Genomic DNA, 27,651 nt, shown 5'->3' on the forward strand with positions numbered 1-27,651 from the left:
TCTTTCATGTTTTGTTGATCATTTCCATATGTGACTATTAGCATATTAGGCAGTACAGAGGTCTGGACTCTGCTCTCCCAAGCTGGTGAGCCCAGGTCATGTGTTTCTGGACCCGTGGGACTGGCGTCTCTGACCAGCCTGGCCTTGAAGGGCCTCCAGATTTACATCGAGAATTAGTCTCCTACACAATTCTCCTTCTGTGAAGCGCTCTAGTCTTTAATGGACTATGAAGTGGTGGATTGGTGTCTAAGAAATCTGTGATCAGAGCCTTGGTATCCATAGTGATGTGTTTCCTTGTGTGTGTGTGTGTGTGTGTGTGTGTGTGTGTGTGTGTGTGTGTGTGTGTGTGTGTGTGTGTGTGTCTGTGTTTGTGTCTGTGTTTGTGTCTGTGTTTCCAGACAGCCTACACAATTCCCATCCTGGCGTTTGCATTCGTGTGCCACCCAGAGGTCCTACCAATATACACAGAGCTTCGCAAGTAGGTGCCTCGTTTTTCTGTGCCGACCCCAAAGGCCTGGCAGCAGTCGGTGGGATTGTGTTTTGGGTGTGAGGTGAATGCTGCTGTGCTGGTCAGCTGGTCTGGGATGCTTGGATGTGAACGCCCCTGCGTTGTGCTTGGCTTGTCATTTGTCACCCCAATGTGCACAGTGCATATGGCAGCTGGCATGTCACAACTCCTCTACAACCAGTGATGCACAAAACGCTACGTACATGACTGAGCATGAGATACAGAATACATACATGCACTGCATAGCCTGTTTGACCTACTGCTGTCAACAGAGCCCAGATAATGACATTCAGACAATTAGGAGTGGGTGGAGCTTTGGTGGAGCCACGCAAAGCTAATTCAGAGATGATCCAGAGCTGCCTGGAGCCCTGTTCAAACCGACGACATCAGACAGGGATCCACACCACCAGACAGGGAAACACACCATCGGACACGGATCCATGCCATCAGACCGAGACCCACACCATCAGACAGGGAACCACAACATCAGACCGAGAACCACACCATTAGACAGGGACCCATGCCATCAGACCAAGACCCACGTCATCAGACCGAGATCCACGTCATCAGATCGAGACCCACGTCATCAAACAGGGACCCACGCCATCTAGGAATGTGTGTGTGTGTGTGTGTGTGTGTGTGTGTGTGTGTGTGTGTGTGTGTGTGTGTGTGTGTGTGTGTGTGTGTGTGTGTGTGTGTGTGTGTGTGTGTGTGTGTGTGTGTGTGTGTGTGTGTGTGTGTGTGTGTTTGTTTGTTTGTGTGTGTGTGTGTGTCAGTCATGGCCTAGCGGTTAGGGAACTGGTCTTGTGACCGGAGGGTCGCAGGTTCGATCCCCAGGCCATGACTGAGGTGCCCCTGAGCAAGGCCCTTAACCCTCAATTGCTCACTTGTATAAAAAAAAAAAATGAGATAAAAATGTAAGTCGCTCTGGATAAGGGCGTCTGCCAAATGCCGTAAATGTGTGTGTGTGTGAGTGGGTGATTACATCTGAATATTTTCTGATTTCAGCCCCACCAAGAAAAAGATGCAGCATGTTTCAAACATCTCCATCGCTGTAATGTACATCATGTACTTCCTGGCTGCGCTGTTTGGATATCTGACCTTCTACGGTGAGACACGCAGGCATCGATTGGGTCATATGGTCATTGATTCCTTCCTTTCTTCAATAAAAAGGGAAGACCCATTCAAGTAACAAGTTTATGCAGATGTAAACCGTGTATGAGGTTAATGACTTTTAAATAATCCCTTTTAAATAAATCTTGTAAATGATAATTTTAAATAAAATATATGACTAATATTGATAATGGAATCGAAGTTTCGTAGCAAAAATTTAGATCAATACTCCCTCTAGTGGTCAAAAGTGAACATGACGTTCAATGTTGCCACTATGAGTGGGTTTCTTGCTCTTCTTGTAACCTATATGGTTGCTGCTACCATGTAACTATCTTTGGGTGTATGTGTGTGCGTGTGTGTGTGTGTGTATGTGTACATGTGTGTGTATATAGATAATGTTGAAGCTGAGCTGTTACACACCTACAGCAAGATCGACCCATATGATACTCTGATCCTGTGCGTGCGTGTGGCTGTCCTGACCGCTGTCACACTCACAGTGCCCATCGTGCTGTTCCCTGTGAGTCAGCACTCACACACACACACACTCACACACACGCACGCACATGCACACACACGCACACACACACCCACACACACACATGCACACACACGCATGCACATACACACACATACACACCACAATGATCCAGCATTATGTGCACACATTCAAATCCTGCACACTGAAGTGGTGAGAACAAACAGCAACTTGATTAATTCATGCAGCTTCTTCTGCTCATGAGACTGGCTGCTCCTAAATTAATTAGCACTGAGCACTTTTTATGTGCTAGAAAACGTAATTATTTATTGGATGACTGAAGTCCTATTTTAGAGTGTGAATAAAGCAAACCTTTTCCCAGATGTTTATGAAGCAGCAGGTTAAACAAAGACTGTCTGGCACTAAGTCTTTCTGCTTTAAAATGAAGACAGCAAGATTCTGTTGTTTTGAATCTTATTTAAATGAAGATTAATTGATTGATTAATTAATTAACAGATTAATTGTTGGTCTTTCTAGTTTGAATGAAGACAGCAGGCTGTGTGTTGGTGTCTGTGTTTTGTAATACCGTATTATCTGTGATACCGTGTTGTTTGTGTTCCTGTTATTTGTTGTTATTTGTGATATCATGTTGTTTATGATACTATGTTGTTTGTGTTCCGTGTTGTTTGTGTTCCATGTTGTTTGTGATACCGTGTTGTTTGTGATACCATGTTGTTTGTGTTACCGTGTTGTCATACCTTGTTGTTTGTGTTCCATGTTGTTTGTAATACTGTGCTGGTTGTGTTCCATGTTGTTTGTGTTCCATGTTGTTTGTAATACTGTGCTGGTTGTGTTCCATGTTGTTTGTGTTCCATGTTGTTTGTGATACTGTGCTGGTTGTGTTCCATGTTGTTTGTGATACCATATTGTTTGTGATCCATGTTGTTTGTGATACTGTGCTGGATTTGTTCCGTGTTGTTTGTGATACCATGTTGTTTGTGTTCCGTGTTATTTGTGATACCGTGTTGTCATACCTTGTTGTTTGTGTTCCATTTTGTTTATGATACTGTGTTGGGTGTGTTTCGTGTGCAGGTGCGGAGAGCCATCCAGCAGCTCTTCTTCCCCAATAAGACATTCTGGTGGCCAAGACACATCGCCATCGCCATCCTCCTCCTCACCACCATCAACCTGCTGGTCATCTTCGCCCCCAACATACTTGGCATCTTTGGGGTCATAGGTCAGTGATGATCTTATTATTGAAACGTTTGGAATCAGCTGCATTACTTTGTTCAAGGCTCATTACCAGTATTTGCTGTAGTGTAAACCAAGACATTTTAGGCAAAATCAAAGTTATTAAATAATTCACTAAAATTCTATATAATCCTTAATATGCTATTAATTATGATTGCTGCTTTTTAAATATGTGGCATACTGGATATTAATTGACATCATTCTCAGTTCAGCTCTCTCCTTCTTCAACACTCCATATTATAAACTACCTTTACAGTTAGGCAACCCCTCAGTTATACAAAGCAGCTTTGATCATATATGTTCAGTGTTGTGTATATTATTATTGATTATGATTGTTAAGTGATGTTGTTTGATCTAATAAGAGGACTATGTTCCAGCTCATACCTCAGGGTAGCTACTGCTCTCTGTTCCATTTCAGCTGACGCAATTTTGCATTTGTTTACAAATTGACTGGATTGAGTCTGTTCAGTGTTATAGCTGTACTCATATAGCACAATAATGTGGGCTTCACTGGCCATAGTCTCACATTTATACAGCAGCATTGCTTTTTGACCTTTCTACCAAAATGTGCAGTGAACCCTGGCAATGTCGAAAGCAGTCGGTGTGCCAAGCTGGACTGCCGTTGAGAGATAGCTTACGCCACGGCGCCTCTTTTTGACCCAGTAGTTATAGAGTATGTGATACAAATCTACTGATCTTACAGGACTGAGCCATTCTCTGTTCCTCTGATCACTTGACCACAAATGCTAACAGACTAACTATCTAACATGACCCACTAACAATACAAGCTAGCACTGCACTGTGGCTAGCAGCTAGTACAGTTATGGTAGCTAGCAACTAATTTTCATGTGTTTGTGTTTTTCACACAACGTCCCCCTTAATCTTCCACTCTATAATCCCCTTTAACTTGTTCACTCTCATGCTGTGTAAGAGGCAAAAGCCCCTTCATCCGAACAATTTTAATGTCGGCCTTTGGAATGAGCACCGCAAACCCCAGTACATGCTCTGGGACCTGCAACTGGAGAACTGATCTCTAATACAAACTTCTTTTTTTTAATGAATATTTATTTAATGAGAGTGGGTGATAGTGTGAGGGTTGTGGGTTTTGTGTTTCACCATACTTGCTAATCAAATCACACAAGCCACCTTTACAATACATATGCTGCATATATGGGTCAAAGGTCATGCATTGACCTGCATGCATATAATTAATGTCTTTAGAATGTGAAAGGCATAAGCTGATCCCAGATCAGCATTCTGTTCCTGCTACATAAAAATATCCCCCAGACTGATGCATTGTGCTGATGTTAAGAGGATTATGGAAAAATCCATCAGGTAGGTCCAAAAACAGCAGGTTTTATTTGGTCAGGAATTCAGATTTTGACCACATTTTTACAGAACTCACATCTTTACAGAAACTGGGATCATAAGAGGAAGAATGTCTTATATGATTTTTTAAACCTCAGACCGCGTGGTGGTGTGTGTACATATACATACATGTGTGTGTGTATGTGTGTGTGTGTGTGTGGGTGGGGTGTCTCACAGCAAGCATGTATGTTATATAACTGTGTCTGACTGAGTGTGTGTTTGTGTGTAGATATGTAGTGCATGTATGTATGTTATGTATGTATGTTATAATTGTGTGTTCCCTCCAGGCGCTACATCAGCCCCTTGTCTCATCTTCATCTTCCCGGCTGTGTTCTACATTCGTATTGTTCCCAAAGAGGAGGAGCCCATGCGCTCACTACCCAAAATCCTGGTGAGAACCACAAACACCACACACTCAAAGTCACACCAGTGAGGGCGACACACACCTGTCTTACACTCAAAGTCTCACCAGTGAGCAACACACACCTGTCTTCTACTCAATGTCTCACCAGTGAGAGGACAACACACACTTTCCTTATAATCAGCCTTAACAGTGAGGACCAACGCTATATTTTCTCTCTCCCTCTCTTTCTCTGTATCTCAATCTTTCTCTCTCTTTCTCTCTCCCTTTCTTTCTCTCTCTCTCCCTCTCTCTTTCTCTCCTCTCTCCCTCTCTCGCTCCTCCTCTCTTTCTGCTTCTCTTCTCTAGGCTGCCTGTTTCGCTGGGTTGGGTTTCCTCTTCATGATAATGAGCCTCAGTTTCATCATCATTGACTGGACATCAGGAAACAGCAAAGGGAGCAGCGGTCACTAGACATTCTATCGTGCTTTTATTGTCTCATGGTTTTAATTGCGTTTTTTAAAGAGTCTTTGTTGATATTGTGTGTGTTATTCTTATGTTCTGTGTTGTGTCGGGTCAGGTGCTGTAGAGTATGCACAGTCTCTCCGTTGAATATCAGCACCGGTGGCGAGATGACAGCGAGTGACACCAGAGTCCTGCCAATTAGCTCAGTTGTCATGCGGTCACATCAGGTGCAGTCATCACAGGCGGATTCCTGCTCCAGGCCATCCTAAGTCTGGCATGGAAGCCTTCCCTCCAAATGCCGGCCAATCTGAGCAGAGCACAGCAGTTAGCAAGCTCTAAACCAGCTGACAGAGTCACCAGTTAATAACTAGATGGGAAGTGATGGGCCCCGCCCTGATAGGCCCCGCCTGTGCTGTGGAGACTGTGCAGCCTCACTATCCTGACCCTCAAAGCAGCTGCAAGCCACCTCCCCCTTCCCACCTGGTTTTCCCACAGCTCTCCATTCATGACCTCTGCCCTTTGCCCTTTGACCCCATGCATAGAAAGAGCTGGCGCCATCAAAACAGGGTGTTTCTGTGGAGTGGCATTACTCTAAAACCCTGATGGTACGTTAGTCAACTATGATATCGATTCACCTCGCTGTCTGTCCCTTACATGGCAATAATCTCTGCAATAACCGAGAAATGCCTGGTAATTTAGAGCTACTGGGGTGGGAGGTCATTGCCATGACAATGTGGAGTCATGGCGAACTTGAGTAATCCCTGCTGACATTTGCCCCTGCATTCTCTTGGTCCGTTGCCGTTGTAGCGATTAGCGTCTATAGCACAGTATTCATGTGACACTTATGCAAACTGTACATATGGTGACTTAAAAAGGTGCGTCAGTCATTTTGATATGTCTGGATTTATATATTGTTCATTTCTAGATTGTATGTGCATAATGTGATGCTGATGTGATTGATATTAAGCACACATGATTTGAGTAGAATTTCAAATGATTATAGGACATAAATGGACCAGTTTAAATCGTCTCAAATTGTACATGGATTAATTAAAAATAGACTTATATTTAAGTGTTAAACTACTGTAGAGTAATAAAGGATGACCCTGCGTGGGAAGGGTCTGTACTGCTGTAGTGGTGTACATGGGCCGCTCCAGGTTGTTTCTGGGAATCTGCTGAAAGTAGACAGACATAACCAAAAATCAACAAAAGAAAATAAAACGTCCTTCAGCAGAGAGGATACAGCAAAGGGTGTAAATATCGCAGCTGCAGGACACAAAGGACAGGTGCCGGGAAGACAGGATAGAGTGGACAGGTGTCAGGACACAGGACAAGTGTCGGAGGACAGGACACAGGACAGGTGTCGGGAAGATGGGGGTAGAAGTGAGGGCAGTAAATCTGAGGTGGTAGGTAGCAGATGCATCTGGAGACGGTGGCGTGGGGAGACATGAATGCCATGCAGGGTTCTCACTTACTGTGTTGTAGATGATTTCCGTCCTCATCGCATGCCCGTGCTTCAGAGGTCACAGCTGTGCGAGATCAGAGCTTCTAGCTGGTATTTGATTTAACATAGCACAGAACTCCAACTTCAGAAGGGACGTGAAGCTTAATCTGATCGAGCTGATGAATGATTGTTATGTAGTTCAGTTACAACAATCATTATATATTGTTGTTATAGCTGATTCGATCATTATAACAATTCAGTTCTTGTTGAGGAATCCAGTTAGTTCTTGGCTAATTCTTGACTGAGCACGAGCATTAGATAATGACCAGTAGTCCTAGCACTTTCTGCTGTAAAGCACAATATAGAGCCATTAAACACTTGCTATAGAGACCAACTCTAATTTATGATACACTTATGACTTAATATATTTTATAGACAGAGTTATATGGCCTTCGTATTACTAATTATAAAATATTCACAAATCCTTTGGAAGGTGATGCATTTATGTGTCTCTTGCACATTGTACAAGACCAGCTACCTTTTTCCTATACTATATTAACATATATTACACAACCTGTGCAACATAATGCAAAGTGTGTGTGTGTAGTGTCTGCCCCCTCTATAGTGTATAAAATATAGTAAAACCCAATCAGTGGATGTAGTGTGTAACGTACAGTATCTATAAACAGCAAAATCGTGTGAGGAGTGAGATGTCTTTAGTTAACCTTGTGGTACTTTTACACTAGTTCGGTGAAGTGTTTGGTGGAAAGGTTGACCAGTGAGAGTGCATGGGTGGGTTCTCCATCCACACCAGTGTGTCTGTAATCTGTTGCTTTTGTGTTTTAAATGTCCACTTAAGATGCTGCTGTCAGAAATTCAGACCGCTCAGTAACGTGTTACAAGGCCAGTTCCGAAGTGGCAAGCCGACCCGCGAGGTTCGCTAGCCAGGAGACGTGAGTGTGCTCCATTGGGTTTGGCTCGTGTAGCGCCGTTGTCACTGTTGACGCGGTCTGCTTATCCCTTGCTGTACCAAAAACTGTTGTGCCGGACGCAGAGAGATTCTGGATTGAGACTTTGAAGTATTTGAAGTTCTCCATATGTTCATTTTTCATTTTCTCGTGTGGTGTGCTTTAAGCAAACAGTGTGTTAGCTCCTAGCAGCGCCAATATACCACCTCTGAATGGCTGTGGAGCTATGAGGTCAGTAGTGCACAGTTCGTATGGTTGTATGAATGTGTTTGAGTGTGCGTGGGTGTGTTCGGGTTTGTGTGCGTGTGGTTGGGTGTGTTCAGGTGTGCGTGGATGTATTTGGTTGTCTTCGGGTGTGTGTGGGGGCTGTGTTTGGGTGAGTGTTTGTGTGTGGGGGCTGTGTGCCCATTACAAGTGAACTGCCAGTATTTTTCATGACAGGAAGGCAAAAATCTAATACTAGTGTGAGTGTTGATTGTATGGAGTAACCATATTCTTATATTTTTCCACTTAATAGAATGAAAACATTTTATATTTTTCCTAACCATAAACAAATGTAAATTGTGGATCATGTATTTTTAAAACATATCGTCTAATTTTCCTCTTAAAGCACACGTTATGTACCTTAGGAGCCTTTACTATGAGTTAAATTACACATACATATTAAATTGCCTTTTCTTTGTGGAAACATGTCATGATTCAATCTTGTGGCTAAAATGATATATTTAATATCTAACAAAATCAATTATTTTAATAAAAGAAATTGTTACTAATATGGAGTTCCTAATATGACCGAATGAGTAAAATATAGCATTCTGAAGTGAGATTATTGACGTAACGATTTCTTAAAGGACATAAAACAGAAGTTTTGTTTGAATGGATTGTATTGCTGGAAATAGTTTGTTATTTTAAAACTGTGTTTTATTTTGCTTATTTTTTTCCAGTTGAATGAACAGGCTTGAAACGTATGTGTAAAGTGTTGACATGGAATCTATTGGGCAGTTGGGGAAAAATCGCTGTAAACAGTGACTACGTCTACACGATACCATAAATGAACACCAGAGGGAGACATAAAGCAGTCTTTTTAAAGTAGCATTTGTGTGTTTTAAATGTCTACTAGAGATCTACTTTTCCCTCATGACTTAATGAACACCTCATTAGTGTGTAAGTGTTTTTATGGTTTCATGACTTATATGGCAGCATTTATAATTTATGTAAATAAATGTAAACCATTTATATCCAACACACACATCTAGTTTGTACATTGTAAATAGGCAGATGTTTAGTCTAATAATTAAAACAATGTAATAATTTTTAAAAGTGCTTTTAAAAAAGCCAGTTGAAATGTCTTATTTTTCTGTATTCTCCATATACTGAGTAAATGGCTGGCAATTATTGTACTGTAAACAATGTTGCAATAAAAAAAAAAGACCTCCTTGTTTCCTAACTGTCTTTGATTGTGCAACAGTCATTGGGAACAGCATGGCTTCCCACTTGGTCCTGTGGTCCTTTCTGCCACAGATCCATCACAGAAGGTTCAGTACGCTTCCACGATCTAGCACATCTGGGTCTGGTCATGAGAGGCCTGCTAACCAACGCATGACTGGGATCTCATGCTGTTTTAATTCGGAGAAATCGCCCATCTCTGCAGGGTCAGATCTGTGTGCTCCACAATACTTTTGCAATGTTTTGCAGAACACTTTGTCCTGCCGTCCACCAAATCCTGTGGTGTGAAGGATGGTGGAGCAGAGAGTGTGGCTGCGTGCTGCGTGTGATAAGAACAGGAGAGTCGGGGGGGGGGGGGGGGGGGGGGACCCGCGGCAGGGGCTCTACAACATCACCATGGTCATCTCTATTTCTGTCATGTTTCTCAACAACTTGGACCTCTTGCTTCTTGCTGGTGTTTTTTTTTTTTGGAAGACAACACAAATGCTATTGCATCATTCCACGTATGACTTTCCCTGCGCGTTTTCATGGCAAAACACTCCATACAGTGAGGATGTGTCACCCTCCCAGTCCTCATCTGGAGACAGGTGTACCACAAAATGTGGTATTGCAGTTGTGTTCATGCGTTAACACGTTCTGATTCAGTTTTATTTTTATGATAATGAGAAACAAAATCTATCCCTCACGCAGCTGTACTACCAGCCGTCCAACTGACTTCCAAGTGGACTGATACCTCTGGTTTCACACAGAATGGTGAGGGAATGATGAGGTAGTGTCTAAGTGCCTTTCATTGCTGGTGGAATTGAACATTGACTGTCACTGTTATTGTGGGCGTGTTCATTCCCTAGCAACTAACATGGCAAAGGTTAAAATGTGTTGCTCTAACTGTATGGACTACAGTCAGATAACTGTGATGACTTTCTTTGTTTTTGGGTTTTTTTTTTTTTTTTTGGGGGGGGGGGGGGGGGGGGGGTTGCAAGTATAATAGTAGCAAGTATAAGCTGGGCAGTCATGGCCTGGTGGTTAGGGAACTGGTCTTGTGACCGGAAGGTCGTGGGTTCGATTCCCAGACCTGAGGCCATGACTGAGGTGCCCCTGAGCAAGGCCCTTACCCCTCAATTGCTCACTTGTATTTAAAAAAAAAAAAGAGATTAAAATGTAAGTCGCTCTGGATAAGGGCGTCTGCCAAATGCCATAAATTTAAATGTATAAGCAAGTATAATAGTAGTAACAAAACACAAACAAAATTATTCATACAAATCCACGCCCAGTCCCCATCTCAAACTCTCAAACCATATTTCAGCCCTGTACACTTGTACACTTGCCCTGTACACCAGCGTATGCTGACAAAAACCATTAAAAAATCACCAGCAAATTCAACAACAAAGTGTGTGGTGAGGCTTTCTTTCCAGCCCAGCCAGTCAGATTACACCACATGCTGCCAATACTGACACAAACAAGAATTAGAAGCACCAACACTGTCCTGGCAAGAAATCCCCCCTACCACAACTAGTCAAGTACTCCAGTTCTCCTCAGGGCATGTGAGGAAGACACTCTCCAGAATCAATCCACACAAAGCTACACAACCCAATAATTTATCTGGGTGAGTGCTCAAAAACCACACTGATTGGCTGACTGACGACCTAACAGATGTCTTCAACATCTCCCCGAGCTAAGCTTCAGTCCCACAGTGCTTCTGGCCTGCCACCTTCAGACCAGTGTGTGCCAAACCTCACGTGCTATTGGTCCATAGCACTTCCATTAATCGTGATGAAGTGAGTCTCATCAGGACCACACACTGAACTCCTCCCCCAGAAACCACTGCAGCTTCCATTCAGACGCAGCCATTCCACAGAGTATACAATCTCGCATGCTCTACAACTGACACTAGCACACCTTGACAAAAAAACCAGTCAAGAGTGCTGATCACTGACTTCAGTTTGGCATTCAGTACAATCATTCCATAATAGCTGACTGATAAGCTGGACCCACTATCTCTTAGTTTTTCATAATTGGATACTGGGTTTTGCTGATAATGATGATAAATGTTTGACATTTTTACTTGATATGGATCTAACAGCCTGTAAGATTAGCATAAACAGAACCACGCGTGACTGGGCTGCAGTTTTTGACATGCACATAAAAGGACACGGCCCTTTTCTACTATAAAGCTTTGTTTGAACTACTGATCTGGAGGAAAGTTATGGAAACAAGTGAAAAGATGAGTGGAACCGAGAAGGACATGAATGTGAACTTGTGAAATCCTCCAATGTTGGAAACTGTTGACAAAATGATAATACAGCCTTATTTCATCCTAAATGCACCAATGAGATCCTTCGTCCCAGCAGCTGTAAGACTTTATAACCACCACTGCTCACAACAAAATTACAATCAATAGCATGCACATATTGTATGGTAATGTATAGTACATTATAAATAGCCTGTCCTGTTTAGGGTTCAATACACATGCACACCATGTACACTTTCAAGTGAACCCAAAACTGGTATCGTTCTGTACAGTATATGTTATATTTATTATTGTTGTTGTTGTTTTTAACATTGTCCTGTTTTTATATCTGTGGCTGCTGTTACACCTAAATTTCCCCTCTGTGGGACAACAAAGGCTGTTTCTATGCTAGTCTATTATTTATATATGATTTGGTTGTCTAAAAAGCCATGAAGCATAAATTATGACTGTCTGAAAAACAGTCAATCAGTGAAAACCAAGACGTTACAGATACAGATCCATTTTACAGATACATGCCCATGTTACAGCCATGTTACAGATACAGGCCCATGTTACAGCCATTTTACAGATACAGGCCCATGTTACAATCAAGTTACAGATGCAGGCCCATGTTACAATCATGTTACAAATGCAGGCCCATGTTAGTCCATCTACCTGTTTTAGCATTTTAGTTTACTCTTCAAACTGGCCAACTTATCAAAATATATATCATGATAAATATAGAAGAAAAATATCATGATCATACATCACTGGGAGACTCCAGTGGGTTTGGGTTAGCAGCATGACCTCCAATACCATCACCATGAACACTGGACTCCAGGAGGACCCGTGCTGCTCATTCCTGCCTGGGAGTAAATTATTTCACATTACGTGATGGACATCAAGTTCCTGGAAGACCTGACATGGACAACCAGCACCAACTCCTGGACCAAGAGAGGCCGGCACCTCTGCTTCCTCCAGCACCTCCAGAAGGCAAACATCATCCCATCCGCCCTCGCCACCTTCTACAGGAGCACACAGAGAGCTTGACCAGCTGCATCACTGTCTCACTTGGCAATCACAAGGATTTACAGAGAATGGCGTGACCAGCTGAATGCATTGTCAGCAAGACCCCCCAGCCCTTGAGGAACATCTTCCACTCGGGCCACGCCTCCTGCAATTTGGACGCTCCCTCCCACGCCTCCCGCAATCTGTTCGCTCTCTTGCCATCTGGAAGAAGGTTCAGCAGCTGCAAGGACTGTCAAGTTGGTGAAGAGCATCAGCTCCCAGGCTGTCAGAGTCTTAAACCGCTCGTCTTCTGTCAACTTAAAGGCGCTTTGGTGGGACTCGTCCAGTGCTGCGAGACTTTTAAATGCAGCTCTTTAATCTCAAACCTCATTCTTATCAGGTTACCTGGCCAAAGTGTGTTCTTAAAGCAATGTCACTTTATACTAAAGTTGTGAGCCAAAAACAGGGTACAGAGGACCAGACTGGGGACGTGTGTGCGTGGCAGACACTAAGGTGGGTTTCTCAGTGTTACTCCTGGAAGTTGCAGTGTGTGAGGGATCTTTGTTGCTGCTGTTTTGACCTGTGTTGTGGTATTCTTCCTATCTGGGGATGTAATCAGGGACAGAATGTGGTAGAAGAAAGAATACAATGAGCTGAATTCATTATCATTTCACATTGTGACATCAAACACAAACAGAGTTGAAACACCACCAGAAGAGCTGGCTGTGTGCATAGCCAACTGCTTACTAAATTGTCTTCAGCCTGCTGGTAGAGAACTTCTTAACTTCATAACGTCTTAGATGTTCCAAACGACCTTCCAAATATATCGTTTTCATTCATAGTCATAAATACTGTGTCTGTAGAGGAGTGCATAGGAATGCATACAGTCCTCTGTTCCATGGTAGGCCTGTTCATTTTACTTTGGGTTCACGATGACATGTTCATAGGAACCACTGGCAGGAAAGCAGTAAACTCTTTTGCGTTGTCTGGTTTTAATTATGGAGAGATCCGGTGGCAACATGTTAGTGGCAACATGTTCCCCTTCTTACTCCAGAAGCTGACGGTTCAGTCAAAACAAACAAAGCAAACACACATGAAGCCTGTTTGGATCATAGATGGCTGATTTACAATGTAAAAAAGACTGCACGGTCGATGGTACAATCGTAATGCACGTGACAGTAACGTGACAGTAACGGAAGGGTGTGCAGCCCACGCTAAGCTACGAAAAAAAAACAGGTAAATCTTAAATATGTCAGAATTCAACACAAAACACTATACTTTGCACGAATGTATAAAATCTCAACTAGCCTGGAAGTTATTTTAGAAGTTTCATTTGCTGGAAAAGCATAGCTTCATGTTTTAAATATCGCATATATTGCCATTGTATTCATGTAAATAGGTCAGAATAAAGATTACTTCAACCAAGCGTTATCATTTGTAACCCTCTTGTTTAGATACTCAGCTGAATTCGCTGTAAATGTAGCACGCGTTTTTAAAACTGACCCTAACAGAGACAAGTTTGGTTGTTGCTAACGTGGAACCAAGAGAGAAATCTCAAAATTGTAAGAAGTTCATTCATTTATGGTGATAGATTTTCATTAAAACGTAGATAGGCCTACCAGGTTCAGAAACAAACGGCACAACTCGCCCTTTTACGTAATTACACATCTGTACACACGGGGGCAGCACGGAAAAGCCTTTTTTCCCATGTGGGCTTCGTGACAAGATTTCTATGTAAAAACTAATCTGAACCGCTTACTTTTATAGATTTCTTTTTTATTCTAGCCATTTTGTTTTCGCTGCTGAACTACTGAACAAATGTGTCAGTACTATAGTAGACTGCACAACAAGAGTCCTCCTTTTAGCATGACAAAGTAAACAAAACTTGGTAAGTCCTTTAAAATAAGTCATACGTAACACCTCATGTAAATACCTCAACATTCTAAATTAATGTCTTCTAGTTAAAATATTTTGATGTATCTTTTTTGAAGCGTGTGCATTAGACACTACATTTCCCATCAGCACACGCGGTGGGCGTTTTAGAGGAGGGCTGGCAGTGTGCGGATCCAGGCTCTTACTAAATTGTCTTCGGCTCGCTGGCAGAGAACTTCTGAGCTATTCGGGTGTGGCAGGTTAGAGAACTGAAGTAAACCAGAGCGGTATGTACGGGCTTTCTAACGGCGCACGCTGAAAGGCCTTAAACCACTGTGATTATCGGAGAGAGGAGAAAACGAAAGGACCAGGACTGACATATAGCGGTGGGGCTTTTTTACATTTTCACGTTTTATCGTTTTTAGTCGTTTCTGCTTTCGCTGGTGAAGTTCTGTTTGACTTAAACTGCCTAAGCGCCAGTGGCTGGTCGAAGATCCTTTCTGAACTTTTTTTGGATTTCTTCTCTGCCCCGTGAAGACTGCGCTGAAGTTGGTCCTTTTCTCGTGATGTCCGACTACTTAGTCCGGTTACTTTTAGTTTGGGATCCGTAAAATCCGCTGTTTTATGTAGATCGCTCGTTTGTCCCTTTCATGCATATGTGCTGCAGTTAAATCTGACTATATTTGACGTCTGTTTTGTATTCGCTGGTGTAATTCTACGCATATTTTCCTCTCCAGGTTGCAGTATTGTTTTGAAAAGCTACTTTTTTTACTCAGAGGGGAAGTATATTTGTTCAAGCGGAGGGTGTTGGTCTTGGAGGGCTGTAAAACAGCAAGAAAGGGAGTAAATCCTCCAGTTTTTTCTCCAAACGATCATTCCCTATCTCCGGCGCCCTGAAGCGAGCACTCGGGACCATGGGCTGTACCGTCAGTCAGGAGGACAAAGCCGCGGCCGAACGGTCCAAGATGATAGACAGAAACCTCCGCGAGGACGGGGAAAAAGCGGCCAAAGAAGTGAAACTGTTGTTGTTGGGTAAGTAATGAATTTTGGTCTTTCGAGCTGTTTCGTCATTTGCCCGCCTGTTGCGCCTTCTTGGCAGGGCTAGTAAGAGCCGTTGTAAAATAAAATGCCTTTAGTTATTCGTGTTATCTGGTTTCGTGAGCGCGCACGTTGGTCCGCTGCACTGGATTTGTCACTATGTCACTGGTACCGTCTCGGATGTGCACCCAGCTTCGACCCCCTCTTTCTGTCTTTTATTTCCTTTTTCAATCAATGGCATGGCCGAAATAAGGGGTTTTCCATTTGTTCAAGTCGATTGCAACAAGCCTGCCCTTTTGTCGTCTTGTGGGGAGGGTGGGGAGGTGTTTTGACACGGCTGGCACCGCCGTGTCCCCTGTGGAGTGTTGTGATCGCGTCATATTCTAGTTGCCCTTTGCTCGGTTTTGGCAGAAACGCCGAGGTGTGTGTGTGTGGGAGGGAAGGAGGGAAGGGGTGTTTGGAACAGACCAGTGGGCCGTTCTGCAGGCTCGGCCTCGGCCCAAGAAAATGTGTTAAGGAAACTCTGGAGCGACCCACAGTTACAGTGATTCTCGTCATCTGTCAGAGAATCAGTGCGGCACCATTAAAGGCCTGCTGACATTGTTGGTAGTAGAATACGACTTCTTTTTCGTCTTCTATGGCATCAGGGTAATCGAACTGTGAGAACATTATCGGAAAACCCCAAAGGGAATATTGCAAAGCTAGTTTCATCGGTTAGCCACCGAACAGGTTCAGAAGACCTCTTTTTTTTATCCGAATCCAAAGCAACTGTTTAAAACGAACGAGAAGTTATGTTGTTGATCTTGAAAGTCATCTATGCACACCCCTGGACTAATCTCAATCTGAAATTAATCGCTGTGTCGCTCGAGGCTTGGACATGAGTTTCAGCCGAGGCGCATGTGCTGCGCTGGGTCGCTCTCTGCACACTTCAATGTCAGGCAGAAGCTGTTAATCATCTTGCATAATGGTGTTTGTTTCCCAAACAACAGACTCACATTTCAGGCGCGCGAGCAAAGGCGAGCCTCTGCGATCGGCCTGTGTGGGACAGCTCGCGAAGTCTCTCCCGCGTGCTGTCGGTGCCGCTTCGTACCTGTGGCGATTGTAATAGCCGCCTGCTGTAATGGCAGTGCAGATGAGCGTTCGTCATATGCGAGATTTGAGTCACGTCTCGAGAGGATGTAGCGTGACGCACGGCCAGGCGACTTGGCTCATTAGTGACAGTCTTAACCTGCGCTGTGTTGTCATTCCTTTCTAGAACACCCAACTCTACAAGTCTGGGCTTTCGTCACCTAATACTGCGCAAAGGGAAAATCTCGCCAACAACGTAATTCAAGTTGCGTTGTCTCGACAGAAAATGACGTGTGCTATGGTAACGGCCCGACCCCTCCTCGTCTGCGTTGCGTCATAGGAGTTGTGCGTAGTCCACATTTACATCACGTAATGATCGTTTCGAGGGGATACTTAAAAGGGGCGTTTAAGCGCGTTCATCATTTAATCGAGAGTCATCACTTGATGTCCTTTCTCCACTTTTTAAATTCTGCCTGATGTTTTAGGATCTCTCTCTCTCTCTCTCTCTCTCTCTCTCTCTCTCTCTCTCTCTCTCTCTCTCTCTCTCTCTCTCTCTCTCTCTCTCTCTCTCTTTAATAGCTGAAACCTCAGTTACCCAGGTGGTTAGTGGTCAGCTCCTCAGATTTCTGAACTTTGACCAGGATTTAGTCTGGTGCAGTGGTCTGAGCTGAAGTGAATTCCAGCGCTGAGTTTGTTTATTATTCTTTTCCTGCGTTTTCCTGCCCTCTTGCTCAGGGGGGTGACGGACATTTTGAACTTTTCCCTCATACTTTCTGCATCTCCCTCTAACCCAGAGCTTAGGCCGTCTACACAGAGAAGACCAGACAGCTATGTTCTAATACGCCTCTATTCACAGAACACTTTCAACTGTTTACTCTGTTTTTCTTTTTTGTCTACATAATCTGATTGTACAGATAGCAGCTTAAGTCTCGTTGGTTGGTTTGTCTGGTGATTTATTAATTTTTTTGTATTTGAGGTAACGTGCATTTGGATAAGTAAAGGTAATTTAGGTCTGAGGTTACACTTCCTGTTTCCAGAGTGTTTGCATGGATTTACTTCTGAGCAACATCATGGCTTAGGTGTTTTCCACTGAGAGTTTTGATAGTGATCACAACATGCATGCATGAGTATGCCAGTGTATTCCACTGAAGTGAAGGGACCTCCCTGTTTTCCTGTGTGGATGGGGAATTCTGGGTGGAAGATGGAGAATTCTGGGTAGAAGATGGAGAATTCTGGGTAGAAGATGGGGGAAGGGTGGTGTGGAAAGCGCAGAGAGGGAATCTTTGCCTGGGCTGCATGTAGTCAGCTCACACTGGCTACATGCAGCCAAAATAAGTGACTACAAGTGAGTCTTTTATAGAAGTCCCTTCAAGTCCCGTTCAGGTCCCGTATAATTAAAAAGTAAATCATTACTTTATAATTATGAGGCATGATGTCTGTGTGTTTTTGAGGCGACCATGGCTGAGGTAGCAACACGGCTAACAGTGTTCTGGTAGGTTCAGGTGTCTCCCATGTCTCCTCCTCCTCCTCCATCACTGCAGTGTCAGTGAGTAGACGAGTGTGGCAGAGCATCCAGTCCTGTTCTCCTTCCTCATCGCTTCCTCTTCCCCCTCTGTTTGGCTCCATGCGAAAGCAGCTTGGGCAAGACTCGGGAGCCGAGACACAAAGATGCCCGGGAAAACGTCATTCACGTGAAGCTCCATTGGTCACGCCACCGGTTCTGTCCACACGCCAAGGTTCTGTCGAGGCCTTATATTTTTATTTTCACTTCTTGTCTATATTTTGCCTCTGAGAGAGCAGAAGCTTGGAGGAGTGGATCAGAATACTCCCAGCAGACATTGCAGGAGTTTGGAAATTGAAGCAGCCAGCTCTCACCACTGAACAGGTTTTTCCAGGAGTGTGTTGTGGGCTTGTCCCCTTTGGCAAGGTCAAAACGAGCATGGCTTCTTTCTCTCTACAGTGCTGGTGGGATTTATGCAGTGCCTCACCAGCACAGAGAAATGGCTGTTGGGACACCTGGGTATAACTTTGAGGTTACGAGAGAGAGAGAGAGAGAGAGAGAGAGAGAGAGAGAGAGAGAGAGAGAGAGAGAGAGAGAGAGAGAGAACAAGCACCTGTATTCTGTTCAAACTTGCTTGTCAGCAGTTAAGAAGTGCTGTGTTAAATATGAGCAGGCTCTGGGCTCTGTCTATGCACTACAAAGAGAACAATTTTTAACGTACACCTTTAGCCATCAGACTGCAGTGTGAGGAGGTCACTACTGAGTGTGTACCATCCTGTCCCTCTTTCTGCCAATGCAGTCTTCTTTCTGTTTCTATTTTTTTTTAATCTTCTAAGATTGCTTTAATCTTTTATTAAGCTTGAGAAATGCTTGAGCGCATGCACGCTGTGGCAACCATCCTGATGGTGATTTTTCTACACTGCCATACATTGGAATATTCCCTAGTTCTATTCAACCACAGGGGCATGTGATGGCCAGCCTTGGGTATTGTCTGTTGTGTTGTTGAGGGAATATGTTTGTGCGATGTGTATGTGCCCTATTTCACTCGGATCTAGTTCTGCTTCTTCATCTGTTACTACAGCCAAGTCTGCGTTTTTCATGCCGTAGCCTCGGTGGCTGTTCGCTCTTCTGAGAGAGTCACGGTCTACAGACCACACCAGCGTTCCCAGTTTAGTTACACCCTTCGAATTGTGGTGATTTTGAGGTTTTGATATCGCCTTGATCTTCACCTTTGCACTGCAGCTGAAAGTCACCCGAGATTAATGACCATGACTAATAATCAGTTCCTGTAATGTGTTTAAAGTGATAATGTTTGGAACGTGTTGGGTGTATGTGTGAGTGAAGGACAAGGGACACCTTCATGAGCTGTGTGGGCTCTGGGTTTATGTGGAGGGCGGTGTGGGCTCTGGTTTGGGTTTGGGTGGAGGGCAGAAGTACCAGCTGTATTTTGCAGGGTGCTGATTGGCAGAGATTTGTTTTGGTGAGACTTGTAGTACGTTGACTGAAGATTAGTATTGATCAGGATCTGCTGGTGTGTGTGTGTTGATCCATTTAGCGTGAGCGTGGAGCGAAGTGTTGACCTTGTTTTTCAACTGTTGAATTGAGTGCAACACAGTTTGCAATCAAAGAAATATGGTGTTAATCCTCAGTCTCCCTCTCCCTCCCTCTCTCTCTCCGTCTTTTTCTCCTTGCTCAGCTGCAGCTAAAAACTTTTTGTCCTTAATTAAACAGTAATTACACTGCTCCAACCACTAAGAGTGACCTTTGTGCCACATACCCTCATAGACACGCGCACGCAAACTCTCCCCACACCTCCCTTCACCAAACATCACATCTTCTAGAAGCAGACCACTGAAACCAGCCACATCCCTCCTGCCTGTGCATTAGATCGGGAGAGTTGCTGTGCTTGTATGAAGCTGTTTCGGTGGGCTTTTGTGAGGCCCCCAGGGCCATGTTCGTTTACCTTCTGCCTGAATGGGCTTAGATGTCTTCCAGCAGCCTGAGGGACGGAAGGAGAGGGGTGGGGTGGGGAGGGAGGGGGAGAATGCAGAGCTTAACTGCAGTGTCCAGCAGTTAATAGGTTGGTCAGTCTGCCCGTCTGTCTCTGTCTGCCTGTCTGTCTGGCTGCCATTGTTGTGTAAACATGTCTGCACTGGCAGAACGTGGCGGCTGCATCCTCGACCAGCCGAATGGCCAGCATGGTGATACGAGTGGAGTTGCGTAACTTCACATTGGAAACTTGAAGAATCTCTTTCTCACGCTCCCGCTCGCTCTTACACACACACACACACACACACACACACACACACACACACACACTCAATTTCTGTATGTGGTTCAGTTTCTCTCTCTCTCTTTACGTGCTAGCAGAACCAGTGGGGTTTGTTCCAGCCTGCTCACTAAACTTTCAGATAAGTGAGCCATGAGACTTGGCCTTGGGATTCATGAACTTCCCCCTCTCAAACTGACCTGAGGCCAGGTTCCGCTGATTTGAGTTTGCTCAGAGCAGTCTGAGGGAAATATAGCAGAGCCTGGAGCAACTCTGGGGTAGAATGCCTCTGATTATCCCCATGCTGTCAGAGACAGACAGTGTGACAGCCAGAGCACCTGACAGACAGACTCGGGGGGGACTTGGACACTGAGGGAGAGTGTCTGTCTCCTCTAGACGTCCCAGGTTCTGTCCAGGCCCACAGTGTTCCTGCCTCATCTGATGAGAGACACAGAGGGTCCCTCATGGACCGCTGCTTGGGAGGTCACGACCTTTGTTAATGTTGCTATACGTGTAAGGGATCCTGTGTGGGGGGAGGGGGGGTGCATTTCCTCCAGGGTGAAAGACCTTTTCTTGCTTTCCTGTGTTATGTACACACACACTGAGTCCGTGACGGAGGGGCCGTGTGCACAGTGCTCTGCTCTAGCTCAGCCTGACATCTTGAGCCTGACATCTTGGCCTGGTGGGATCAACAGTGGCAAAGCAGTGGGGGGGGGGGGGGTCGGCATGACGACCGAACTGGCAGGTTGCTTCAAAACTGCGTCATACTGCAGTTTAGCTTTATGAAGGACATTCCTGCACATAAGCCGCTAAACCTGCTGAGACACACCCATAAGCAGCGTGAGGTATCTGCGTGTTGGCTGTCTGTCATGAGTGTCTGCCACCCCAGAGTTTGAGGAAAGGAGCAGATTGGCTGATTTTAGCAGCTGTGACTGGGTCATCAGCGGCGGGAACGACGTGGGCCTTGGACGCCCCAGCGGGTTCTGGGAGGTCACCACGGCCCGAACGACGTGGTGGAGAAACCAACACCACAGCAGATGTGGTGGAGGAGGAAGGAGATATGGGTGTTATGGTGTTACGGGTGTTATGGGTGTGTTGTGTGAGAACCGTTGTTCATTAATGGCTGCAGGACAGATATGTTGCGAGTATTTTCCCCTATTGTTGATTTTTGTCTCGGGAAGCTTTGTGTTTGTGTGTGTGTGTGTGTGTGTGTGTGTGTGTGTGTGTGTGTGTGTGTGTGTGTGTGTGTAAGGAAGCACATTGCAAGCACTGGCAGCAGTGCTGGTGCTGGGGACAGTATTGGCGCATTTCCACTAGGGCCTGCTTGGCGCGGTACGGTTCGATTCGCTACGGTTTGTGAGTGTTTCCATTAGTACCAGGTCCCGGTTAGCTGGTACTTTCGGGTACTATTTTCGTACCTGCTCGCTCGAGGTTCTAACCGTTCCGAAGCGGTACAGTTCTGTGACGTGGAGGAACAGCATGACACTGATTGGCCAGGGAGTGTCGTCACAGGTTGCGTCAGGAGAGCGACTCCTCCGCTATGCTATGGACTCCTCAGCCATTTTTAAAACCCAAGGAGCGAAGTCTGTTCCCTGGTCAAACGCCGAGGTACAAACCTTTCTGTTAATAATCAGCGATCAAAAAATCCAGGGCGAACTGGACGGGGCCACTAGAAATGTAAAGGTTTTTAGCGAGGATTCCGCGCTAATGGCCACTCATGGCTACCAGCGGTCCATTCAGCAGTGCCGGTCGGTCCAAGCTAAAAAAGCTTAACGCGTTTACCGGGCGGTGAAGGACCATAACGGACGCAGCAGAGCAAACCGCAAAGACTGGAAATGGTTCCAGCAAATGCTTGTGTTTAATATTTGTTATTTTTTACGTTCAAGATTCCCCTTCCACTTACGAGGCGAGCGGAGTTGGCGGAAAATGTTTCCTTCAACCGGGCTTTCCTCGGGGTGCTTGGCGAACTTGTGAACACCATGCGAGACAGACGCCAGTAAAAGCACACAAAATGTTGCTTGTAGTACTATAAATATTTATTTCATATAAAGCTATACGTATATATTTGCTTTTTGCACTTTTTTAAGCTATAACTATATTATTTACATATGTTGTACTTTAAATATCTATATTTCATAATAAAGTTTGATTTCATTTGATTGTATGACTGATGCTTTTTATGCAGGGTGTGTTCAGCCTGTTTGAGTAATACCAAATTATTATCAATAATTAGAGCAACCACATACAATAATGAAGATAAAGATAAATGAGATATAATAAATCTATGTGTTAAGGGGTATCGACCAGTGTTGTGGTCGCATACAAATGATGTCACGACACTACAACCCGCGCGCCAACAGCGACTCCACCCACATTGGGGTGGTTCACCATTGTAATGGAAACACAACGCGACCGTACCGTTCCGTTGCGAATCGACCCGTATCGAACCGTACCGCGCCAAGCAGGCCCTAGTGGAAATGCGCCATATTATGAGAGATCTGTAGGCTCACTCACTGGGGGAGTTTGGGGGGGGGCTTTCCTTATTACCCCAGCATTTCACCTGCAAGCCTTATCTTTCCTTTATTCCTTACACTCTCTCTCACTTATAAAAAGTGAGGATTACTGGTTTTGTCTCCATTTTCTCTCACAGTATATACAATTCTCTCGCTTATAATTGGATTGGAACTGTTCAGCTTGTATGTAAAATGAATTAAAAATCTAAATTGCAACATGCTGTTTATGGTGAGGTGTGAATGTGTCTTCAGGTATCGCGATACTATGTTCATGTCATATTGCCCCACCCCTTACTGCTCCAGGAGTGTAGCCATTGGCTGGTCTGCTGGGTTTTTCAGAGGTGGCTGAATGAAGGGACTGGTGGGCCTAGCCTGGCCATAACTGAATTATCCTTTTGACCCTGGGCCTCCAAGCCTGGGACCTAATCAGATTATCTTGCCTTTTCCCGTGATGTTACCGTTCACGTTAAAGCACACACACACACACACACACCAGGCACACGCGCGCACACACACAAACACACACACACCAGGCACACAGGCAGCAGAATCTGTTCTAGCGCTGCCTGCTAACTCACATGATCAAATCTCACCAGGAGTCGAAGCCAAACTCTGCCTCGTCTCATCTTAGCTCTTCTCCTCTCCGAGCCTTTATTGGTGTGTTCGGAGTGAGGCTATTTCCTGTTCCCTTCCCCCCCCTTCCTGTTTCAGCTGGTCTCAGGGAGACAGGCTGCTGAAGTTTGTGATTTCCTTTTGTTCCCTTCATACAGGAAGCGAGTACACCCTTCCTGTGGAGAATGGTAGTGTCTCTCTCTCACACACACACTCTCTCTCTCTCTCTCTCTCTCTCTCTCTCTCTCACTCACTCACTCATGCATACTCAGAGCTAAATCACAAGCACAACCATTCCAGTGCTGACATAGTAATTACCCCACTTTTAATTCTCAGCACTTGCACACAAATAAATCAGTCCAAAGCTGCCAGTCTAACACACACACAACCAAGAGCTTCTTCCCGGCAATTGTTTGGGTATAAATGCACATTCAGCATTTAGCAGATAATATAATTGTGTTAGCGACTCACCAGGTGGGTGGGGGTTGGGGGTTGAGTTTATAGCATTTGTTCTCGATGCACACACTCACATTCAGGGGTTTGGGGTGTGTGTGGTGTATGTGTGTCCTTGTTCTTGTGTGTCTGCTTTGTAGGGCTGTGGTAGTGGAGCTCTGCAGGACGGCCCATGCCTGCAGGACGGCCCCATGCCTGCAGGACGGCCCCATGCCTGCAGGACGGCCCCATGCCTGCAGGACGGCCCCATGCCTGCAGGACGGCCCCATGCCTGCAGGACAGCCCCATGCCTGCAGGACTACCTGTAGGCTTAGTTTTAGCCATAGAATATAAAGGAGCTACATGATAGGAAATTAATATTGTATTGTGATTATTTTGATGCCTAATAACTGAGGTACGCCTCATCTGTAATCGAAGTCCTGCTGAACACTTGATCTGGCTTGGGTGGCCCGAGTGACTTTGATCAAAGTTAGGTTTGTAAGTACTGAGCAGTGATGTTCCAGAGTTCTTCACTTCTGGTTTGAAGAGTGACTAGAGGCTTGAAGCAGACGGGTGAATCTCTGTCACCTTGGCAGCAAACCGATTAGCTTTGGCTGTTCTGTCTTGGCTTGGTGCTCTATGGTAAGCAATAATGAAGTTGTCATTTGTTAAGTGTGCTGATGTGCATGTTGTGACTCCATGCTGTATCAGTATTGTGATACTGATTAGGAAATGATATATCGTGGCAACCCTTGTTTACCTTGTGTGTAGTGTTCTTTCAGAGGGACCTTACCTCTCCACCTTTCTTTCATTTTGTATGGTGTTATTCTCTCTTTTTCTTGTTTATTCTGTCTTTCTTTTGATCTTTGTTACTTGCATGCAGTTTGTCCTTCTACCAGAGTCCCTCTCTTAGAGACACACGCACACGTGAGCGTGTGCCTACACACACACACACATTTAACACTAATGTCGCAATGTTACGGGTCTGTGGGCTGGGGTTAACCAAAAGAAACACCAGAGCGGAACTGCTCCCCACACCGTTTTCTAAATTAAATGGAGATGTTTCCTAAACACCCAGAAAGCCCCCAGCTCTGAGCAGCGAGGGCTCTAAAGTATCCAAAACACAGTGGGCCCTGACTTCAAAAAGGTCGCCTCACACTGTCCCCTATGCCCTCAAACCCATTCTCGCCCTTCCCCTCCAGAACTCACCCTGCACTCTTTCCCCAATAATTACTTGGAGAGGAAACAAGTCCTTTTCATAACCGTCGGCTGTGACATCAGTGTCATTAGCAAGACGGCACGAGGGTCTGTCTCTGGAGGAAGCAGAGGAATGCCAGGATGAGCCTTTAAAGCTGAGCTTACCTGTGCAGACGCTGGCTTTTCTTTATTCAACAACGTGTTTGACATTTTGAATTGAAGTCTATGGTGGAGAAAACCTTTCTGCCAGGCCAGAATAAGCCTGGTCCTCTTGTAACAATCAGCTGTGTGCTGACATCCATTTTAAACACTTCATTTAGAAGACACACAAAGGTGACAGAGAGGGAGATGGAAGAAGAAGAAAAGAGGGAGAGGAGAGGAGGAGAGAGGGAGAGGAGCGGAGGGAAGGGAGAGTGAGAGGAGAGGAGTGGCACTGAGAGGTTTTTGGAGCTGGAACACAGCGGTCCACAGCTGAAGCGCTGTCTGAGGTCTTTTTTGTGATGTGTAATTACGGGCTTCTGTGTGGACCACCACGTCTGCCCTCTCCCACGGCTGGAGTCCTGCTGCAGGCTCAGAGGACGTGAGGAGAATGGCGGAGAGAGGGAGGGAAAGGGAGAGAGTGAGGGCAAAGGAGAGGGAGGGTGAGAGCGTGGCGGGGGCAGGGGGGACTTCAGCTTTCAAAGATGTTGCAGAGAATTCGGGGGGAGGGGAAGAGACCTAGTGAGATCATGTGAAGTATACTCTAAAAAGTTTCACCTGAGAAGACAAATAGTTATAAATAGCTCACAGTACCTCAAGGTCTCCCCTCCAGTCTGCCAGGAATCTTACACACACACATACACACACACACACACACACACACACACACACCACTACCTCTGTCCTGATTCTTCACTTTAAATTAGAACCATGGACCGTTTTTGTTCACTCACCTTTGAATGTGTGTTTGTGTTTGTGTTGTGTGTGTGTGTGTGTGTGTGTGTGTGTGTGTGTGTGTGTGTGTGTGTGTGTGTGTGTGTGTGTGTGTGTGTGTGTGTTCACGCATGTGTGTTTGTTAGGTCCAGTACTGCCCTAACTGAGCTAATCATTAGCTTTATCTTCTGTGGGTAGTGTGTGTGTGTGTGTGTGTGTGTGTGTGTGTGACTCTGATTCCAGGTGCAGTTACAAGTACGGCATTCAGTGTCGCATTTCCTGTTTGCTTAGACTAGTGTGCGTGTGTGTGTGTTTTGTGCTGGAAGTTGTGTATTCTGTTGTGTGTAGTACTGAAAGGACAATGAATATGGTGAATCAATGTTTTTACAATCAAATGTGTTGAAACTGCTGGCTGTTTAAGGATGGACGTATATCCTGGTGATGTGATTATAGCTCATCATACTACAACCAGCAATTATGTCACACACACACCCACACACATCTACACACACACACACATATATCTGGGTGGGTGTGTGTGTGTGTGTGTGTATATTATACACCGTGGTGTACATCCTGCCAGTATGAGTTCAGCAGGCCAGGTGAAATGATATTTGTCACACGTGTGTGAGCATGCTCACGTGTGTTTGAGGTGTAGATTCCAGCGCTGTAACTGGCCAGCACATTTTAGTTTTCCTCAAAAGAACCAAATGCAGACAGACGCCAAAGAGTCTGACTGTCTGGCTGACTGGCAGAGGAAAAGCCAGCTGGTTGAAATGGCTCATCAAGAGATGCTGCTGTTGCTGGCCAGTCCCCCCGCCCTCTCTCTGTCTCTCTCTCTCTCTGTCTCTCTCTCTTTCTCTCTCCTCTCTCTCCCTCGCGCCCCGTCTCGCGGTCCATGTCCATGGCAGCAGCCATTAAGAGCACCTAGTCTTCCTGTTAGATTCCACAGAGTGGAGAGTGAAGCACCGTGTCCTTTTACTTTTGTGTCTAACTCAGTAGCCGTGTCAGCCATGCTGGGAGGAGTCCTTCCTAACATGCAAACAGACTGGGGAATTTCACTGGGATGTTTTTGGGAACATTTTGTGCGTGCGTGTGCGTGCGTGTGCGTGCGTGTGCGTGCGTGTGTGTGTGTGTGTGTGTGTGTGTGTGTGTGTGAGAGAGAGAGAGAATGACCACAGGGCCTGTGAAACAGGAGCTAGTCCGCCGTTATGGCATGCAGAATTCCCGATGGAGAAGGCTTTTTCCGGCCCTGGCGTGTTCACGCTTCTCCCGTCCGGATGGCTCCGCCTTCATCCCCTTCCTCCACGGCCCTGTGTCCCCACGCACAGACATACCTGCGGACACACTGTGTAGTGAAGTCCTGCCTCCATTAGAGTGGACTTGGGCCTGAAGGATTGTCCTGGTTCAGGGTTTCAGGACATAAATATTAAGGCAAAACATTTCTGTATGAGGACTGGCGTACAGTGATGTGTACAGGTGTAATACATACATGTATGTGTATAACCAACAGCGTGTGTGTGTGTGTGTTTGCACACACACCTGTGTGCTGCAGTGTTCCTCTTCTGCAAAAACTGGAATTTCATTGCTGTTCACACACACACACACACACACACACACACAC

General features: G+C 45.2%; 2 protein-coding genes across 4 annotated transcripts in view; both read left to right on the top strand.

Annotated features, from left to right (window-relative positions):
- Positions 1 to 9,367, top strand: part of slc38a3a (solute carrier family 38 member 3a) — a 43,058-nt gene extending 33,691 nt beyond the window's left edge. For all 3 annotated transcript variants that reach the window (XM_077003265.1, XM_077003275.1, XM_077003282.1), the window contains 6 exons: positions 399 to 478; positions 1,517 to 1,617; positions 2,014 to 2,138; positions 3,189 to 3,333; positions 5,003 to 5,106; positions 5,425 to 9,367. In XM_077003265.1, coding sequence (XP_076859380.1) covers positions 399 to 478; positions 1,517 to 1,617; positions 2,014 to 2,138; positions 3,189 to 3,333; positions 5,003 to 5,106; positions 5,425 to 5,529 — 660 coding nt within the window. In that variant the 3' untranslated portion in view covers positions 5,530 to 9,367. The remainder of the gene's footprint in view (positions 1 to 398; positions 479 to 1,516; positions 1,618 to 2,013; positions 2,139 to 3,188; positions 3,334 to 5,002; positions 5,107 to 5,424) is intronic.
- Positions 9,368 to 14,679: 5,312 nt separating this feature from the next.
- The window catches only part of gnai2a (guanine nucleotide binding protein (G protein), alpha inhibiting activity polypeptide 2a), a 42,254-nt gene continuing 29,282 nt past the window's right edge, over positions 14,680 to 27,651 (top strand). Inside the window, 2 exon segments of the mRNA XM_077003295.1 lie at positions 14,680 to 14,871; positions 15,223 to 15,517. Of these exon segments, the coding sequence (XP_076859410.1) occupies positions 15,400 to 15,517 (118 nt within the window). The 5' untranslated portion in view covers positions 14,680 to 14,871; positions 15,223 to 15,399.

The sequence above is a fragment of the Brachyhypopomus gauderio genome, chromosome 1 (genome assembly GCF_052324685.1).
Source record: "Brachyhypopomus gauderio isolate BG-103 chromosome 1, BGAUD_0.2, whole genome shotgun sequence".
Lineage (NCBI taxonomy): Eukaryota > Metazoa > Chordata > Actinopteri > Gymnotiformes > Hypopomidae > Brachyhypopomus > Brachyhypopomus gauderio.